Genomic DNA, 17,671 nt, shown 5'->3' on the forward strand with positions numbered 1-17,671 from the left:
TGTAGAGGATGGGTTTGTAATTTAGATTTCAAGGATGGTTTAGACAATTACAAAAAGAACGGGCTTTGGGCGTGGAACAAAAACAAAGAATCGTTTGCAAAGAGTAAGACTGAGAAGTCGTCCTCGGATAATATCCGAGGATGGTTTATAATAATATTTCTCAAGTTTGGATACAAGTGTTGATTATCATTTACTATTGACTCTATCTCTTCTACTCAAAAAGTCCTCCTCTTCTTCGTATGCCTTTCCTCCTATTTATATATTTTTCTCTCCCTTCATCACCTTCCACTTTCCTGGTTGCAATCCTCATTTTCGGATACTTGTCCCATCCATTCTTCCCTAAAGCCCGCTGGGATTAGGGACCAAGTTCCAAGCTCGATGTTCAGGTCCCATCCTTCCATCTATACAGTCAGCGTATCAATTTACAGAACTTTTAATGTATGGGCGGTGGTAGCAGCTTTATTTTTAGACATTCCACCGTTCTTTCTATCGCCCTCCACGTATACTGTGCATCCCCATAATTGTAGGACTCTTTATAATATAACCCAAGGATACTAAACTTCTCTTCCTATGTCCTCGGCTTTGTAATCCGAGGACAAATCTACTCCTCGGACGTATTTGGATATTTAAATAGTCCACGACCATTTTGATGTCTTCGAATTTTGGGTTTCCGGCCCAAAATACTTCGTTGGGCCATCCTTCATATACTATTGGGCCCAATACCCCTACAATATATATACAAAAACAATGAAAATCCTAAAAAAATAAATAAAAGTAAACAAAAGAACAAAATATTGAAATATGCTTCTCTTCAAAAAAAAAAATTCTGAGTTTTTCCCATGGATTTTGATTTTGACAAGAGTACAAATCCTAAAGGAGGAGAGAAAGCAGAGTTTTGAGGGTTTTTTTTTTTTTTTTTTTTAAGTTAAAAAATATATATATATAATTTAAAATTAATTAATTACTGTTCGGTCCGGTCTGGTCCAGGGACCAAAGACCGAATTGTTTTTTTTTTTTTTTTTTTTAAAATTTAGCACTGCTATTCTTTTTCAATAATAAGCAAGTATTGAGCTCCAAAAAACAGAGTAAATGGCTATCGCATATGTGATCTGGGGTGTGATCACTGCTCTCTCAGCCTTGATTATCAAACTATCTCTCCACATAATCACTGGCAGACGGAACAGAAAGAGAGCCGTGGGGTTCTTCCACCCTTACACCAACGATGGCGGCGGCGGAGAGCGAGTGCTTTGGTGCGCCGTCAAAGCCATCCAAGAAGAGACTTCGGACCTTCACATTGACTGCGTCGTCTACACCGGCGACCACGACGCCTCGCCTCACAGCTTGGCTGCTCGCGCTCTCGATCGATTCGGAGTCAGCCTAATTCACCCTCCTAAGGTCTCCTCTCTCTCTCTCTCTCTGATCTGGAATTTACTGAGATTAGCTGATTGGATTTGGGATTTTATGTAATTGCGAGTTTAATAATTTGTACACTCTTAGTATAATTTCATGACTCCTATAGTTTTGTAGTAGTGAAAGTCTAGAAAACGCGAAACACTTCATTTAGGATGTCGTACCCGTGTTATACTGGTGTGTCTTACTGGTCGTTTTATGTTATAATTTTTTAAAAATTGCTCATGTCGCCGTGTCCGTGCATCCTAGGTGAGAGTTATATGTTTATTTTTTGAGAGGCAATCTTATTTTTTTGTTTGTGTGTGTTGGTTAAGTTACATATGTGTCCGGTATTGCAGTGTGTTTTGAACTCATGAGCTAAGAAACGTGGATATAGACATTGTCAAGAGACGCAAAAATTCTTGAATAATTAAGACACCTACCTACGATGGCGATACAAAAACTATCAAAAATTTTAAAAACATAGGTGAAAATCAAGTGTGCCTTGGCGTGTCTGTGTCTAGGCCTTGATGGAAATGCCATTTGGGCCAATGCTTATTGGTGAGATGTTAGTCTGCAATAATCTGCTCCAAACCTTTGGAGCATTCAATTGCCTTGAGTAGCACTATACTTCCCATTTTGTTGCTTATTGGTGTGATTTATCTTACTGGTTATGGTGGGTGTTTGACTCTTTGTTCATTTGATGTTTGTCGCTGTTACAATACATGTTGTTGTGAATATTAGTCAATCTTTGAGTTTTGAAATTTGAATTTTTTGTTGCATTGTTACCATTGTTATATTATCTTAGTTTTTGATATCTTATATGTTCAGGTGGTGCATCTACATAAAAGGAAGTGGGTAGAAGAAACCACTTACCCTCACTTTACTATGATTGGTCAAAGTCTGGGTTCAGTCTATCTCTCATGGGAAGCTTTGTGCAAGTTTACTCCATTATATTATTTTGACACTAGTGGATATGCTTTTACGTATCCACTTGCACGGATGTTTGGATGCAAAGTAATCTGTTATACCCATTACCCTACTATCAGTTTAGACATGATATCTCGTGTTCGTGAACGAACCTCAATGTATAACAATGATGCCTTGATTGCACAAAGGTTTGTATCTAAAATCTTTAGATCACACATTTTGTATCCATGATTTGTGATGGTTACCCTGAAGGGTTTGTTCATATATAAAAACTTGCTGTTTTTCATTTCCTTTTGTAATAATGAAAATTAGAATATAGCTATAATTTTAATAAGTTTAGATTGAACTTAAAGCTGTTAGCATAAACAAAAGTAGGGGGGAGCATGGAAGGGAAGTTATTGCTGTTCATGTCCCTGCAGTGTGTTAGATAATATCCATATGATTCTGGAATTAACGTTGATTGATAATTTGATGGGTGTGGATTTATCTAAGTCATGAACTTGGTAGTGATTTTAAAGCATTTTAGTCATGAGCAAATCAAACATTACCCACCACCAAAATAAAAATAAAAATAAAGAAAAGAAGAAAAATTCCACGGGCAGCTTTTCCCTTCTTCCTCTTACCATATACAGGCAAGTATATGGTCACATGCCCATACAGATTATGAATATTTAACTTAGGTGTGCGAGCAACCTAATAGTCTTATGAGTTCCTGTATCTGACATTTCTTTTCTGAGCTGTCACTGATGGCCTGAGTTGAGATCTTCTACATTACATAAAGCTCCTGCATGCATTTGTAATAGATCTAGAAAACTTCATATTACCTGTTCTCTTCTTATGTTATAATGTAAAATTTTCTTATGTTTGGCAGTATTTGGCTATCCCGGTGCAAAATCCTCTATTACACAATTATTAGCTGGATGTATGGATTTGTAGGCTCTTGTGCACACCTTGCTATGGTCAACTCTTCATGGACTCAGTCTCATATTGAAAAGCTTTGGAGAATTCCTAACCGAACTAAGCGAGTGTATCCTCCTTGTGATACTTCAGGACTTCAGGTTTGTAATTTCCTGTTTCTTTAATCTAAGGATTATGTATGTACTGTGGAGTTGAAGGCAGGCCTTCATGTGTGTGTGCTTTTTTTTCCCCCTGTCAGTCCAAAATTCTCCTTCCATTTCTCTTTATACAACATTGTTATTGATCTTAGCATTCAATTTGTGTTCATGAATATAAGTCATCATTTATTGTTGTTACTTTTTTATTAAACAAGTTATCATTTATGTTTTCTTTACAACAAGATTATATCTATTGGTGCTAGTTTAGTGGGATTAACCACATTTTGCTCTCTTTTTTCTTTCCTTTAAAAAAAAAAAAATTTAAATGCAATGTTTATAGGTTTATGTTGGTAGCATATTTTCTCTATTCTGACAATAATACATGAAATTAATAATAATCCTCTCTTTTGTTAAAATTCCTATGCAAACACCTGTGGGTTCTAACAAGTTGCTGTCCAAACAGGTTCTTCCTTTGGAAAGACCTTCTAAAACTCCAATAATTATATCCGTAGCTCAATTTCGTCCAGAGAAGGTGGGGCATACTTGTATTATCCTTATAAGCACAAGGTATCATAAATGTGATGGCTCATTTTTAGGGCCTTTTGAAGTTATGACAAGTGCTTCATAACTTGATTCTTTGATCTCAGGCACACACTCTCCAACTTGAAGCCTTTTCAGTTGCTCTTAAAAAGTTAGATGCAGACTTGCCTAGACCTAAACTTCAATTTGTGGGTAGTTGTCGAAACAATTCAGATGAGGAAAGACTGCAAAATTTGAAAAATAAAGCTATTGAACTAAAGGTGGATGGAGATGTGGAATTCTATAAGAATCTGATGTACAGGTTTGTGCCTGTCAAATATATTCTGGATTTTTTATACATCCATATTATGTTATGTGGAATTAATGGATGAATATGTGCATTAACTTCTCTGACCCACAAGTATACATTTTATATAAAGAAATTGATTATACTCAGTCCAAAAAGAATTTTGCCAATTTGATGGACTTCTCCCACCTGGTTATTACATGTATCACATACTGATTTCAGATTCATATAGTACAAGACACGTGGTAAACACGCAGGGGATTTGAAGAAAAGCTGTGTTTTCCCTCATTAGGCAGCAGCTAATCAGATTATTACTACACATCATGTACTTGCTTAAACAGATAAAGAGCGGTTGCTTGTGCTTCTTAGACTCTTAATGTTGGAAAGTCAAATGTTTGAAGTTAACAGCCACCATGTGTGTCTTGATCTTCTGGGCAAAACCAAATTATGTGGAATGGCAAAAATTTTTACATTGACCATGTCACTGGTTCTAGGTCTTTATGATGGTGCATATTTTGGAAAATTATCTTGGGTAGACTCAGCATTAAATCAACTTTATGTGTATCAGCATTTAATTCAGAAATTAGTTACTGTCCTTTTCCACTGATGTTTCAAATAATCTTGGGGGATTTGGAGGGAGCCAACTATGCACTTCCATTATAAAATATGATCTGTGGTGATTGACATAACGGAATTAGTAAAGCCATGTAAACAAAATATATAATTCATAACTACCATTAAATTTTCAATTAGTCAGTGTATCTTTGAAGTTGTGGATTTCTTTATAATCTTTTTCGTATTTGAGTTTTTTTTTTTTTTTTTTAATAATGAATTTTTCAGAAACCCAATCTTGGTTATCTCCTATTTTGTAGTTTATTTTTTGCTGATTTGACATTCTTCTTGCTGTCTTATCTTTGGTATATTCCTCAATCTGCAGGGACTTGGTGAGTCTTTTGGGTGGTGCTGTTGCAGGAATCCACTCAATGACAGATGAACATTTCGGCATAAGTGTTGTTGAGTTTATGGCTGCAGGCGCAATCCCAATTGGTTGGCATCTTTTATGATCTCCCATTTATAACAAAATACCTTTCCACTACCGTATGTGTTGCTCATACTTTTCCTTCTCTCTTCAGCTCATAATTCTGCTGGCCCAAAGATGGACATTGTTTTAGAAGAAGATGGACAGCAAACAGGATTTCTTGCCTGCAGCGTGCAAGAATATGCAGATGCCATCCTGAAAATTATAAGGATGTCTGAATCTGAGAGACTCGAGATGGCTTCAGCTGCAAGGAGACGAGCAGGCAGATTTTCTGAGCAAAGATTTTATCAAGACTTCAAAGCTGCTATCCGGCCGATTCTGGACCGTGGTTCCTAATAATGGACTAACAACAGATACAGTCTGCTCGTAACTTAGAGAGTGTAACATAATGGACCCTTTAATTTTTTTGGCCTTTTAGTTGTAATCCAGTAATTAGATGAAGTTTTGTTGTTTAAATAGTTCACAATAATTTTAATCTCCAATATGCCTCATAAAAATCTTAATTATAATTAAATCTTATATGGCCTAGTTGGTTGTAAATTCTAATTAACTCAATTGATAAAATCTTTATTAAGGTGTCTGAGATTGAATATTAACTACACTAAAAAGAAATTTATTGGTGTATTGTGTTGAAAATAAAGAGCAATCTTATGTTATAGGAAATAAAGTTGTATCCATTCTCCTTCAAATTTTTTTTAGAACTCTTTATGTGGAAATTAGCAATTAAGTTTGTGTCTTCATACAAATAATTGACTAGCCATGTGCTCGTGATACGGATTGATTAAAAATTCAATATATTAGAAAAATAAATTTTAAAAATATTAGGGAAACTTTAATAAAGTGTCATATAGATTAAATTATTGAAATACAAATATATTGAGCTACTTAACTTAACATAAGCATATAACATGTAACTAGTAGACTTTGACTCTTTTTTTTAGAGGAAAAAGACTTTGAGCTTAAGTGAACTATCCTAATTAACGAGAAGTTAATCATTTGTCTGTCGTAGAGAGAAAATAGTCACTTGGCCAAACCATAACTATTAAGTCCAACTTTTATTAAGTTATATATGATATGATTATATAATGCAATGTATAATATCACCACTATTTCATTCACAAACAAAAGTATAGTTTTTTCATGCAGCATGAGCATACCACTTTTTGCGCCTATTTTTCCCTCAACATATGGGTGTCGTAAGGATGATACGACTGCGTTTTAATATTTTTTTTAAAATGCTGAATTTTTTGGGTGATCTTGTGGATGGAATAAACCATTAATGAAAAGTATTTTATAATGTAAGTTAGATAAAATGCTACTATTAAAAATAAATTGGATTCAATCATAAATTGGATTCAATCAATCTTTCTCTCAAAGTTTGATGCATTCAATTAATCAATTCAAGTGATCTTAGCAACACTAGCACTATTTATTTTACATTTTAGTTTTTTTTTTTTTAATGTATAAAGAAAGATAGTGAATGGTGATTGTTGTGTGTGAAGCAAGACAAAAAATTAAAAAAATCAAGAAAAAATTATATTTTAATGAAATATAATGTAAAATAAATAATCTGATGTTGGGTATTTTGAAAAATAAGTATGTAAAATAGAAAAAAAAAATGTTTTTATGCTAAAATAGACATGAATTTTAGACAAACTGATACAAATACACTAACTATATATATTTACATGGTTATTGTAGTAAAAATTGATTTTTGCACAATTTTACATTGGCTATGTAGGAGATTTTTGGGGTTAATTGGGTAAAGTGTGAGGCTTTTTTTATTTTACGTAGACCCATGCAAATACCGCTCTATTGTTTTTTTAGTCTATTGTTTACATTTATACCCTCTCTTCTCTATTTTTCATTATTCAATATTGCACTCTCAAAATCATATTAATCGGTATCTAATTAGATTGTTTAAGTATTTTATCAGCTTAGATAAACCATATCTTAAAAATCATTTTAAGGGAAAAGAGGCCATAAAACAACAGTAATCTTTAGCTTTTCTTGATGTTAAACTTCTAAAATCCCAACATAAATATTCATGTATCCATGAAAGTTTATGCAAATTTCTCTCCTCTTTTAGGCTCTCTTCTTGATTTTCCGTTCTTATTCTCCTAGAGGGTGAATAGCTGGAATCAAGTTAATTGCCGTACTTTTTTCTCACTCTCCCATTCCTATCAATCATTTCCATTTCCATTTCCATCCTTTGAGCCCCGAGCACATTCATTGCTGACACGCCAATTTGTAATGGACAAGAAAAGGAAAATGTATTGCAGCTTTACACTTCACACAAGCAAGAGGACAAGTTTTTTTTTTTAGTAACATCCCAATTCATCTCTTTGGGATTTGTCCAGAAGCTTAAAAGATGTGCAATTATACTTATTGAAAAGAACACAACTTAGCAAATCATACAAATCATGCAGCACAAACAATGTTTTTCACATTTTCAAATGAATACAATCAATTGAAGCAACTCCAATGGTCTAAAACACACCAAGGGATGTAGGATATAAAGGAGTGGGCTTATAAGGCAAACAATTGGGAATGAAAGTGGAAGCTCTTCTTTTGGAAGGATCCATGGACTCGATGGCTGGTTGGTTTAAGTAGGCATACTTGCTTTTTGTCCACCTGCAAATATCAATTAAGATTGATAATAGAACATATATTAGTTATTGAGCAAGTTGAAGATTTATGTGATGATAATGAATTTTAAAGCAGTTCACCAAATCAAATCACTAGAGACCGATAGTTGGGGGATTAGCATTTTTGCATGGCTAATTAGTCCATTAGAATTTCTTATCTTTTGAAGCTCAGTTCTTCTTAAAAGAACTTCATAGTATTTTGTAATTTGCATTTAATTTTTCTCATTGAGATATATATATATATATGCACTAATCATTCAGAATTTAGAAAATGAACTAACCAGTCCTTTATTCCCAAACGAATTTCATTGTTCTTGCTGTCACTAGCAGTGGCCGCTGTGTTGTTCTCCATGCTATCTTCATCCTCATTCTTCAAGGAATCCTCAAAGCACTTGTAGTCTTCCTCCTATACACCATACGCCTTCAACAAGTTAAGCAACTATAATAAATTAAAATGTTCTATGTTTGTGTGTTGTCAGTGTCACTAGAGAACCAATGGCCAGGGAAGAAAGCCTGATGGCAAACACATCATTTGGGCATGACACCATTGCTTCTAAAAGCCAAACAAATAGTAGAGCACTTGGAATTTTGAATGTAAGAAACTCAATTATGCTCTCTCCTCCCCATCCTCCCTATATATACAATGCAAAATAATATAAAGAAAGCAGTTTGTCAGTGTTGTTGTTTGCCGATGAATACTATTATGTTGTTGTTGACAACTTGTTTTATTAATGAATTTGCATAGATGAGATGATAAGAATAACATAAAGCCTACTCTTAAAAATAATTTTTACACTTAGCCAGGTCCAGTTTAACCTGCTAACGATGACTGACAGGAAATCAAAAAGAACAGGATTTTCATCAATTTAAACTTCTCTTCATATGAACTGAATTTAAATTTTTCATGGGAACAGAATCCAGGTTCGAACTAGTGCTCGATTGGAAGAGTTTCTTAAACTTAAAAAAATTAGTTGGAGAAAAATACAGTTGAACCTAGAAAAAGTAATGCTTTAAAAAGTTATACATAAGCTAAAAAGTTAGTAAAAAGCTTTGCCAAAAGAGGCAGCCATAAAAAAAACATTCTCACACGTTAGATTCTGTCACTTAGCTTCACAAATGATACTTTTTTTTATAAAAATGAGTTAAATTGATAGATATGAGCAGCCAATGAGTGTTGTATATCATATATCTAAAATGCATGTCATAAGATCTTACTGAAAGATTGCGGGCCCTAATTCGAGCTGCAGCCTTGATGGCAGCAAGAAGGTGATCTTCTTCCTCAATGCGCTTCTGCCTCCAGAATTTGGCAATCTCTTGATTTGTCACACTTTCTGCAAAACTCTTCTTAACCCAGAACCTTGGAAGTGGTGGCGGAGGTGGAGGAGGTGGTGGAACCACCTGTTTTGTCTTTGCACCACCAGTTTTAGTTTCCTCTAATTGCTTCATCTTGACAAACCTTTTCTTTGGTATATTCTCACTAATTGAGTAAACTTTTCTTTGGTATATACACACTAATTTTCTCTGTTCTAACAGTGTTGAGATCACAGTATGATGGGACAAATAATTTCAAAGCCTGAAAATTGACTAGCATGACCAACCTCCAGAGCTACTAATCCAACCTACCCTTCAAATATGATTGATAGATTGGTTTTCCATACAAAATCAATTGTTATATCCTCTAGTGTATAATTAATACTAAGGTCAAGGAGACTATAAATATCAGTTAGGTGAATGTGAACAGCAAAAGACAAAGAAAAATTGACTGGTAGTTGTGACATGGAAATTCTAAGAACTGACAAGTGAGCGTATGAATAAATCCAGAATTTCAGTTGTAAGAACTCCCAACTAAAAATATAGGCAGAGCATTTAGTTTTTTAAGAAATTGATGGTTGCCAAGCATTATCCAAACTTGCTTTCTCTTCAGTCAAGTATATTTTAAAGGATTGAGCCTAAGACCATACATGGATGAAATAGGGCGTCCAATTAAAACTTCCAAGTCCATATTCAACAAAAACATATAACCAGATATGCAACACTTTATAGAACTTCTCTCTCTCTCTCTCTCTCTCTCTCTTAATTGCAAAAGTGAGACTACCAAAAGTATGCAATAGTCTTTTACTCTCATTCTTTACAAAAGCAAATGTGTATTTCTAAGAACAATAATAAAAATATAAAAAGAATTTAACAATCTCATATTTCTTATAACAATTTAATGATAAAAGAGAAGAAGAAGATAATTTCAAATCTTTTTGCACCATAACAAAGCTAAGAACTTTAGTCTTTTTATACAGTTGTAGATATGATAGTTTTTTTTTGCTTGAAAATTGTAGTCTTGTAGATAAAATAGATATTTCACTAATTTCGTATAGTTATTAGATATTACTATGTTAGATCACTGGATGGTGTATGCCATTATGACCGATAATACAACCACCATCAGCATCACTTCCACAATACATTGATTTCAAATACAGAAATGTTTATCAGGGAGGAGTAACATCATAAAAAAGCAATTGTATTTTATATTGAATACACTGATTTTAAAGAAATTACAACCCCTCATTAAGCAAGAGATGTCTCATGAATTATACAAGTAGCTGAACCAGATAGACTATTGCATTTGCAGTTCTTGGCCCCTCATCACTGTGTCCTTTCTGATTAATTGGTGAGCACCCAGTAATTGAATTTCTGATATTAACACTCCATACATATGAACATGCATAATGGAGATTTTAAGCAACATAGTAATTCATAAGATCATAAGCCCCTTCTACTCCCAACACCCCAAGAACAAATCAATCCGCAGTTGGGCCCAACTTCCCTAGGCTGTTAAAGCCTGAACTCTTCCCCTCAAATGCTCGTAGCTGGGTCCAAAAGGTATGAGAAAGCAGGAATTTAGCAGCCTCTCCTAGCTGATGGCTTTCCTGACAATTTGATAGCATGAAGTCCAGTAACAGTGCAAAACTATATTGCATATGTGAAAGATAACTATGAGCGAATATGATCTTCTTATATTCAAGAGTAAACTTCCTCGTAAGGTGCCTGTTATTGCTGTCATAGATTCCTCAAATCAGCATCCATCTTTAATACTATAGATCTTCTAATCAGAAGATATACTCATATACATATACATCAAGGCCGAAACTTTCAATTTCCAGAATAGAAAAGCTAGCTAGATATTACCATCCATTGACTATACTATGTTGTGTTTATTTTCCATCATCAACTAAAAACTGCATATGGACTATGAAAATTACTCAATGTCTAAAATTATGACTCCCCATCATACTGTGCAGAGTCCTGATCTGCAATGTCTCCTGCAGAGTCCACAAATTTCCAGTCATCCAACTTCCAAGCAGTTCCAATATCAATCTTCGTCTACATTGCATGAGCAAAAAAGAATGCTTCATCTTTCTTAACAATTACTCTTGTAATCAATCCTTCTACTCCTTTCCAATACCAATCCTTCCTATCCACTCCATTATTCCAAGAAACATGTTGAAGACACAGTTTCAGCAGCTCAATCTTCTAAGACAATATCAGTAACCATTTATCACTCTTACAATCTACCACTTTGACTTAACTGGTTTGCAATAGATCACTTTACCCATGTTCCTAGTTCGGCCCCCATCTCTACAAATAGACCAGTTTGATATGCTAGGAGTTTAAGCCACTGCGCTATTCAACTTTTCATGCTAGAGATCATCCAAAACTAGTTTTATCACAAAGAAAGAACTACCTTTGATTGCCTAACACACACACACACACACACACACATATATATATATATAGTAGAAGGGGTAATAGTATAAAACAAAAAAGAGATCTTTAAGTAACATTCTACTAGCTTGTGGAGGAAAGCAAATCACACATGAATGGACAGGATGTATTAGTATATTCTAAAACATCATACCACACCTATGATGTATTAGTATTTTCAATATATTTCCATGGTTGTTTAGTCGAAAATTTTAAAAGGTGGAAGAAGTTTAAGGCAAGGGGGTCCTATATCCCATAGCTCTTTGTCCTAGCCATGGAAGTGTTCTCAAGGTTACTGCAGAAAGGCATAAACAACTGGCGCCAATTTTAAGTTTCGCTATTAATGTGGTGCTCTTAAGGTCTCCCATCTCTGATAGGCTGATGGTTTAATGGTTTTCTTGAAGGCTGACATTCACTCTGTAGAAGTGGTGCAGAAAGCTTTAGAAGACTATAGTATAATTTCTGCATTAAGAGCCAACTCTACCAACAGTGAGGTGTTTATCATGGCTAATTCTCCAAATCTTAAGCAGAAAATTCTTAACATGCTCCGATTGAAAAAAGGTAATTCTCCAATCAGATATCTTGGACTGCCCTTCATATCCGAAAATCTTATTGAAAAAGACTATGGTCCTCTCATAAATAAGATTACAGCCATAGTTAATGCATGGTCTTCCAAGTTTTTGTCCTATGCTTAAAAGTGCAACTGATTAAGTTGGTTTTATTTAACCTTCAAGTGTATTGGACCAAAATTTTGATCCTCCCAAAGAAAGTTATTAAGATTGTGGAGCAAAAGCTTTAGTACGTTTCTTTGGAATGAATTAGTCCATTTGACTTCTAGGGCAAAAATAAGTAGAGATCAATGTATGCAAGCCAAGAAATGAGGGTTTAGGATTGAGGACATTAGAGGAATGCAATAAGGTTGCTATTATTGGGGTCATTTGGAACTTATTTACCCAGGCAGGCTCCATTTGGGTTGCATGGGTTCGCTTGAATCTTCTCAAAAGAAGAAGGCTTTGAGTGGTTAAAGTTCCTCAAGACAGCACCTGGTCTTCAAGGAAGATTTTGAATTACAAGGCCATTCATTAAGTTCATAGTAGGCTCAGGTGAAACTATCTCCCTATAGCATGGGTATTGGCACCCCAATGTCACTTTGTTTCTCCAATATGGCTATCGGGTAGTGTATGATGCAGAAAGTTCGTTTGAAGTAGAGGTATTCCGTGTCTTAAAGGATGGTAATTGGATTTGGCACCCTGCTAGATCAGAGGATCTAATGTGTGCATCCAAAGTAAGTTGAGCTTGATGGAGATTGAGAGGGAAAACAAACCAATATTGACTGTTGGAAAAACTAAGCAATTATCATGCATAGGGGCCTGGAATAGCATAAGAACTAAATTCCCTAAAGTAAGGTGGCGGAAATTGTTATGATTCTCTAAAACAATTCCCATACATACCTGTATACTGGCTCACAACTAAGGATTGATTGATAAGCGGGGCATTACTATGGACAATGGACACTCAATGTATTCTTTGCGGGTTGAGGATAGAGAGCAAAGATAACTTGTTCTTTGGTTGTTCTTTTTCGAAAATGATTTGGGGAACCTTGATGTTATAGTGTCTAATAAAAAATCCTAAAAATCATTGGGAGAATGTGTCTTGCCATCTTGGGGTGAATCTCGGTTGAAGGGTAAAGGCATGAAGTCCCTTTTATGTAGACTCTCATTGTGATCTACAGTTTAGATGAGTGATCAACAATAGAATACAATGCGGTGGACAACTTTGTAACTATGTAGAAAACAGGGTTCTTTGTTGCCTTTAGGTCTTTCTGCTTCTGTTATTACGAGCAGATTGGTAATTGGTGTTAAGTTAAAGAGGCCTGAGCCTTTTCCTTTTTTAGTAGATATTTGTGTGGCTGGTGAATTTGTATTGTGCTGTTAATTGTTTCAGTCTTTCAGATTCTAATAATGCCAGCTATTGATTCATAAGCCTTATGATCTATAGCAAAATAGTACTAAAAACAAGATCAAGAGCCATTTTATTTCGACCAACATATATATTATATACAATGAAAGTCAAAATATTGCAAAACCGAACCTTTTCTATCCAAAAGTATATAACAACATATGTAAAGCCTCAGAAACCCAAAACCCTATTTTGACTTTCGAAAAAAAAAAAACACATACACACCCAAAACCTCAAAAACACAAATACCCAATTTCAGTTTCAGGTTTTAGGATGTGATCTGAAGCGCCTTGGTCTTGATCCGATACCTGGGAGCTCTAGGAATGACCTGGCTAGGTCCCATGTGAAACTGACCAGGACTATCAGTCATAGGAGGACCATCATCGTACACGTGACCAACAACACGGCCACAGTTATTGCAAATGATCTTGGTTCTTTTCCTCTGTATGCCCCAGTAGTTAAGGGTCTCGAAAAAGGGTCTGATCTTGTCCTCTTTCTCGAACCTGAACTTGGACGAGTCGACCTGTGAGAAGGAAAGTGTGCCTTTGTTCCCAGCCTCGAAGTAAAAGTCTGATGGGTAGAGGTGGGCTGAGCTCAGATTGAGATTCGTCCCACATTCCGTGCAGCTGTACATGGAAGCCATTGATTGGTAGTGTTCGATGGGTTTAGGAATTGTTGTTGTTTTTTTGACGCTGAGAACAAAAGGGTGAGAGGGTGGTTTATAAAACGGACTTGGGCTTTGTATTTTGAATTGTCATCGTATGTAACGAAGGTCAACTCTAAAGTCTAACCACGAACAATAGCATGAATTTTGCCGCAACTTGATACGTGGTGAATTATGAGAGGTAAAAAAAAAAAAAATTACGTGGGCCCATATTTGCATGAATCACAATTTATTTTGTGGCAAATTTTGACAAATTATTTGTGTTTCTAATATTTTTATGTGATTTTGGAAAAAATAATACTAATCCCACTTAAATTGACATAATTTATGCCGCAATTCATCAACATGGACTGTTGTGAGTGGCAGTGCACAGTTATTTTGAAAGAGAGGTGCTACGTCTATAATATTTTTACAATATTTTCACAATAAATCATAGGTGATTAGTTATTATTGGTTCAAATTTGAACTTAACACTAAGATTACTTTTTTGCCTCAACAATAACAACCAGTAACAACCTACCACTTAAAATTTATTGTAAAAATATTATAAAAATATTGTGAACATATCATTTCTCATTTTAAAAATGACAACGCTTTTGCGTGTCAATTGTTATCTGGAAATTTCAAGAGCAGTGAGAGTCTGAGCTGGTTTAGGTGGGTTGGATTTGGGTTTCATTGAGCATTGAGTTATGTACCGCAAAAAGATATGCTTTAGCCCAACTTTCAGGCCTGCACTAAGAAAGAATGAGTTCATAACTTTGTCTCTTCCTTTGAGCCCATTTAATCCCTTATTTATTATTATTTTTGTAAATAAATAAATTCTTTAAACAAAACACCAGTTACAACGTTATTAAAAGTGTGTCATAGTACATCTGCACATGACTACTAAGGGTCGGGTGGAGATCTGCTTAGTTTGTTAAAATTGAAATTTTTTTGCTTAAAAGTACTATAAATAAAAGTAAAAATTAGTCGAAATAGTACAATGAGACTTATAAATAGTACTCACTCCGTCCCAATTTGTTTATCATGTTTGAAAAATTAAATTTTTTAAGAAAATATCATTTATTGTTTTGTCTGCCTTATAAAAATATATAAGTTTACAAAATTACCCTTAAATAAATTTATCATTTTTTTAAAAGAATTATTCTTAATGAGGCAACTAAAAAGGTGCCCCAATTAGATTGATTTTTTAAATATTTGTTAGTTTTCTTTTCAAATAGTTTTGAATTTAAAGTAAGGGTATAATAGGAACACTAGTAAATTAATAATTTTTTTTTTTTTTTTAGAATCACACACACAAACATATATAAAGAGAGGAAGGGGGATAAGATAAGGAAATACACTCACACACCAACACCAAAGCAGTTAGTGTTGCGGAGTAAATCAATAACTTTTATTTTTAGAAATAGAACAATATTTTGGGACATCCCAAAATAGAATAGAGGACAAACAAATTTGGATGGAGTGAGTACCAAAAAGTGCAGTGGGGCCATAAATAGTAGCAAAAATAAGTTGAATAGTAAATAAGTTAACTTTTTAATTTTTGCCAAACACACACTAAATCCAAATTTAAAAGCAATAAAACACTATAATGGATAGTTCAAAAACTATAAGTTTACCTAAGATTATTCATATCATCTTATATATATTTTAATTTCTATTTTATAATAAGAACTTATTTTTTCTATTTTAGCTAATTATTTTTCAAAACACTCACATAAAATGATTATCTATTCAACACTCCATTTCATAAAAGCATCAAAATTTCTTGATTTTTAATTATTTTTCTCTCCTTACACATAACAATCACCACTCACTATCTTCTTTCACTCTCAAAAAACGTAAAAAAATAAATTGTTTTATATAAGCTATAATAACTTGTATATTTGCTAAGCAATTTGTAGTAAAATCTCATTTTGCATAACCGGTTCATAATATGATATAAGTGACTTCTGGGTTTTATTGGCTATAGTTTGGGGTTCATGCTATTTTATAATAACTAGTGCGAATAATCTTAGTTCCTTTACTTTCATGAAAGCATCTATACATCTATTGCCTTCTGTGTCTAACCTTAGTGCTGGTTTGGATCCAGCTTATTAGTGCTGCGTCTGCGTTTTGCTTTTTTTTTTTTTTAACCCAGCCGCAAGGTTGGACTTTTCAGCCATGAACAGTGCACAAATGCACTGTTCATGGGTCCCACAAATTTTACTTTTCAGTAATTTTTTCATTAAAAATTGGTCCCACGGTACTATTCACACATTTAAAAATTATTTTGCTACAGTGTTTTCAGTTTTCAGTTTCAGCAAAATAAGTTCTATCCAAACGGACCCTTAGTTTGATGAATTTTGCTAAGTAAATCTCGGCATTCACTCATGGTATAAGAGACCAATTAATGTAAGTGTTGTGGATTAGCTAGGCCAAAGCTAGTCCACAACAACTTTTACATCGGTCATCATGTTCAACATCCAAAACTAGCAATTGCATTTAGATGTACAATGTAAGTCCATCTTAGGGGTGTGCATGGATCAAGTTGATAAGTTTTTTCAACACAAACCACCATGATGGGTTAAAAAAAATCTAATCCTACCCAACCCATCATAGGGATTGAACCTAACCCAACCCAACCCAACCTACGTAAATCAGGTTGGGTCGGGTTGGACCCATGGGTTAAGCAATTTTTTCTAATTATTATTATCATTATTAAATTGAGCATTAGAAAAACCCCACAAAAATAAGAGCAAAAATTTATAAACTAAATAATCATGAGCATAATATTAAACAAATACAAACTATATGAGAAAAACTTAGGGTTTAGGTTTTATTCAGGAGGAGGGGCAAAATAATAAATACAAAAAATTATATAACATATTTTTAATATATATTTTTATTTTAAATAAAAAAAATATAGGTGGGTCGGGTCGGGTTAGGCAGGTTCGTAGATCTTATGGTTTAAACCCAATCCAACCCACTGTAAAAAAAAAAAAAAAAAAAAAAAAATTCATGACCCAACCTAACCCACCATCTCCTAAAAACTGACCAAATCCGATGGCTTTGGTTGGGTCAAGTCAGTTTTGGCGGGTTCATTGCATACCCTTAGTCCATATTTATATGTCCATAACTTCCTAGCTTCATTAGTGACCACACCAATGGCTCCAACTTTCACCTAGAACATCTAGTTTGTCAAATTATGATTCTCCACCATTATACTTAAGTTTTAACCAAAAGATCTATAGTTTACTCCACTTAATACTCTAAATATTTGTTTTTTTTCTCCTCGATACATCATAAATATTTGTTTTTTTTTTCTCCTCGATACATCATTAATGGGAAAGAAAAATTCAAATAATGTGTATTTCCTTTAAAAAAAAACTAGAAATTGCCACCCAATTTTTACAGAGACAT

General features: G+C 34.2%; 3 protein-coding genes across 3 annotated transcripts; 1 reads left to right on the forward strand and 2 right to left on the reverse strand.

Annotated features, from left to right (window-relative positions):
* The first annotated feature begins 1,073 nt into the window (after positions 1–1,073).
* On the forward strand, positions 1,074–5,736 carry LOC142623408 (GDP-Man:Man(3)GlcNAc(2)-PP-Dol alpha-1,2-mannosyltransferase). Its single transcript, XM_075796815.1, has 7 exons — positions 1,074–1,395; positions 2,221–2,507; positions 3,191–3,377; positions 3,838–3,906; positions 4,022–4,215; positions 5,138–5,247; positions 5,334–5,736. The coding sequence occupies exons 1-7, from the start codon at positions 1,090–1,092 to the stop codon at positions 5,573–5,575; spliced, it is 1,395 nt and encodes a 464-aa protein (XP_075652930.1). The 5' UTR covers positions 1,074–1,089; the 3' UTR covers positions 5,576–5,736.
* Positions 5,737–7,529: 1,793 nt separating this feature from the next.
* Positions 7,530–9,444, reverse strand: LOC142623447 (uncharacterized). The gene is made up of 3 exons (XM_075796865.1): positions 9,103–9,444; positions 8,169–8,293; positions 7,530–7,873 (listed from the first exon to the last, which is right to left on the reverse strand). Exons 1-3 carry the CDS (start codon positions 9,331–9,333, stop codon positions 7,729–7,731), a joined length of 501 nt encoding a protein of 166 aa, XP_075652980.1. The 5' UTR covers positions 9,334–9,444; the 3' UTR covers positions 7,530–7,728.
* Positions 9,445–13,655: 4,211 nt separating this feature from the next.
* On the reverse strand, positions 13,656–14,334 carry LOC142623398 (uncharacterized protein At4g08330, chloroplastic). The gene has a single exon (XM_075796804.1). It carries the CDS (start codon positions 14,246–14,248, stop codon positions 13,874–13,876), a length of 375 nt encoding a protein of 124 aa, XP_075652919.1. The 5' UTR covers positions 14,249–14,334; the 3' UTR covers positions 13,656–13,873.
* Positions 14,335–17,671: the final 3,337 nt, after the last annotated feature.

The sequence above is a fragment of the Castanea sativa genome, chromosome 2, assembly GCF_040712315.1.
Source record: "Castanea sativa cultivar Marrone di Chiusa Pesio chromosome 2, ASM4071231v1".
Lineage (NCBI taxonomy): Eukaryota > Viridiplantae > Streptophyta > Magnoliopsida > Fagales > Fagaceae > Castanea > Castanea sativa.

Bases quoted from the DNA above. Each gene is read 5' to 3' on its own strand.
- LOC142623398 (XM_075796804.1), bottom strand. From the start codon at position 14,248: ATGGCTTCCATGTACAGCTGCACGGAATGTGGGACGAATCTCAATCTG.
- LOC142623408 (XM_075796815.1), top strand. From the start codon at position 1,090: ATGGCTATCGCATATGTGATCTGGGGTGTGATCACTGCTCTCTCAGCC. The intron at 1,396-2,220 runs GTCTCCTCTCTC...TTATATGTTCAG, and splicing joins GCCTAATTCACCCTCCTAAG to GTGGTGCATCTACATAAAAG. The intron at 2,508-3,190 runs GTTTGTATCTAA...TATGTTTGGCAG, and splicing joins GATGCCTTGATTGCACAAAG to TATTTGGCTATCCCGGTGCA.
- LOC142623447 (XM_075796865.1), bottom strand. From the start codon at position 9,333: ATGAAGCAATTAGAGGAAACTAAAACTGGTGGTGCAAAGACAAAACAG. The intron at 8,294-9,102 runs GTAAGATCTTAT...TATGGTGTATAG, and splicing joins TTAGGGCCCGCAATCTTTCA to GAGGAAGACTACAAGTGCTT. The intron at 7,874-8,168 runs GTTAGTTCATTT...TGATATTTGCAG, and splicing joins CGTTTGGGAATAAAGGACTG to GTGGACAAAAAGCAAGTATG.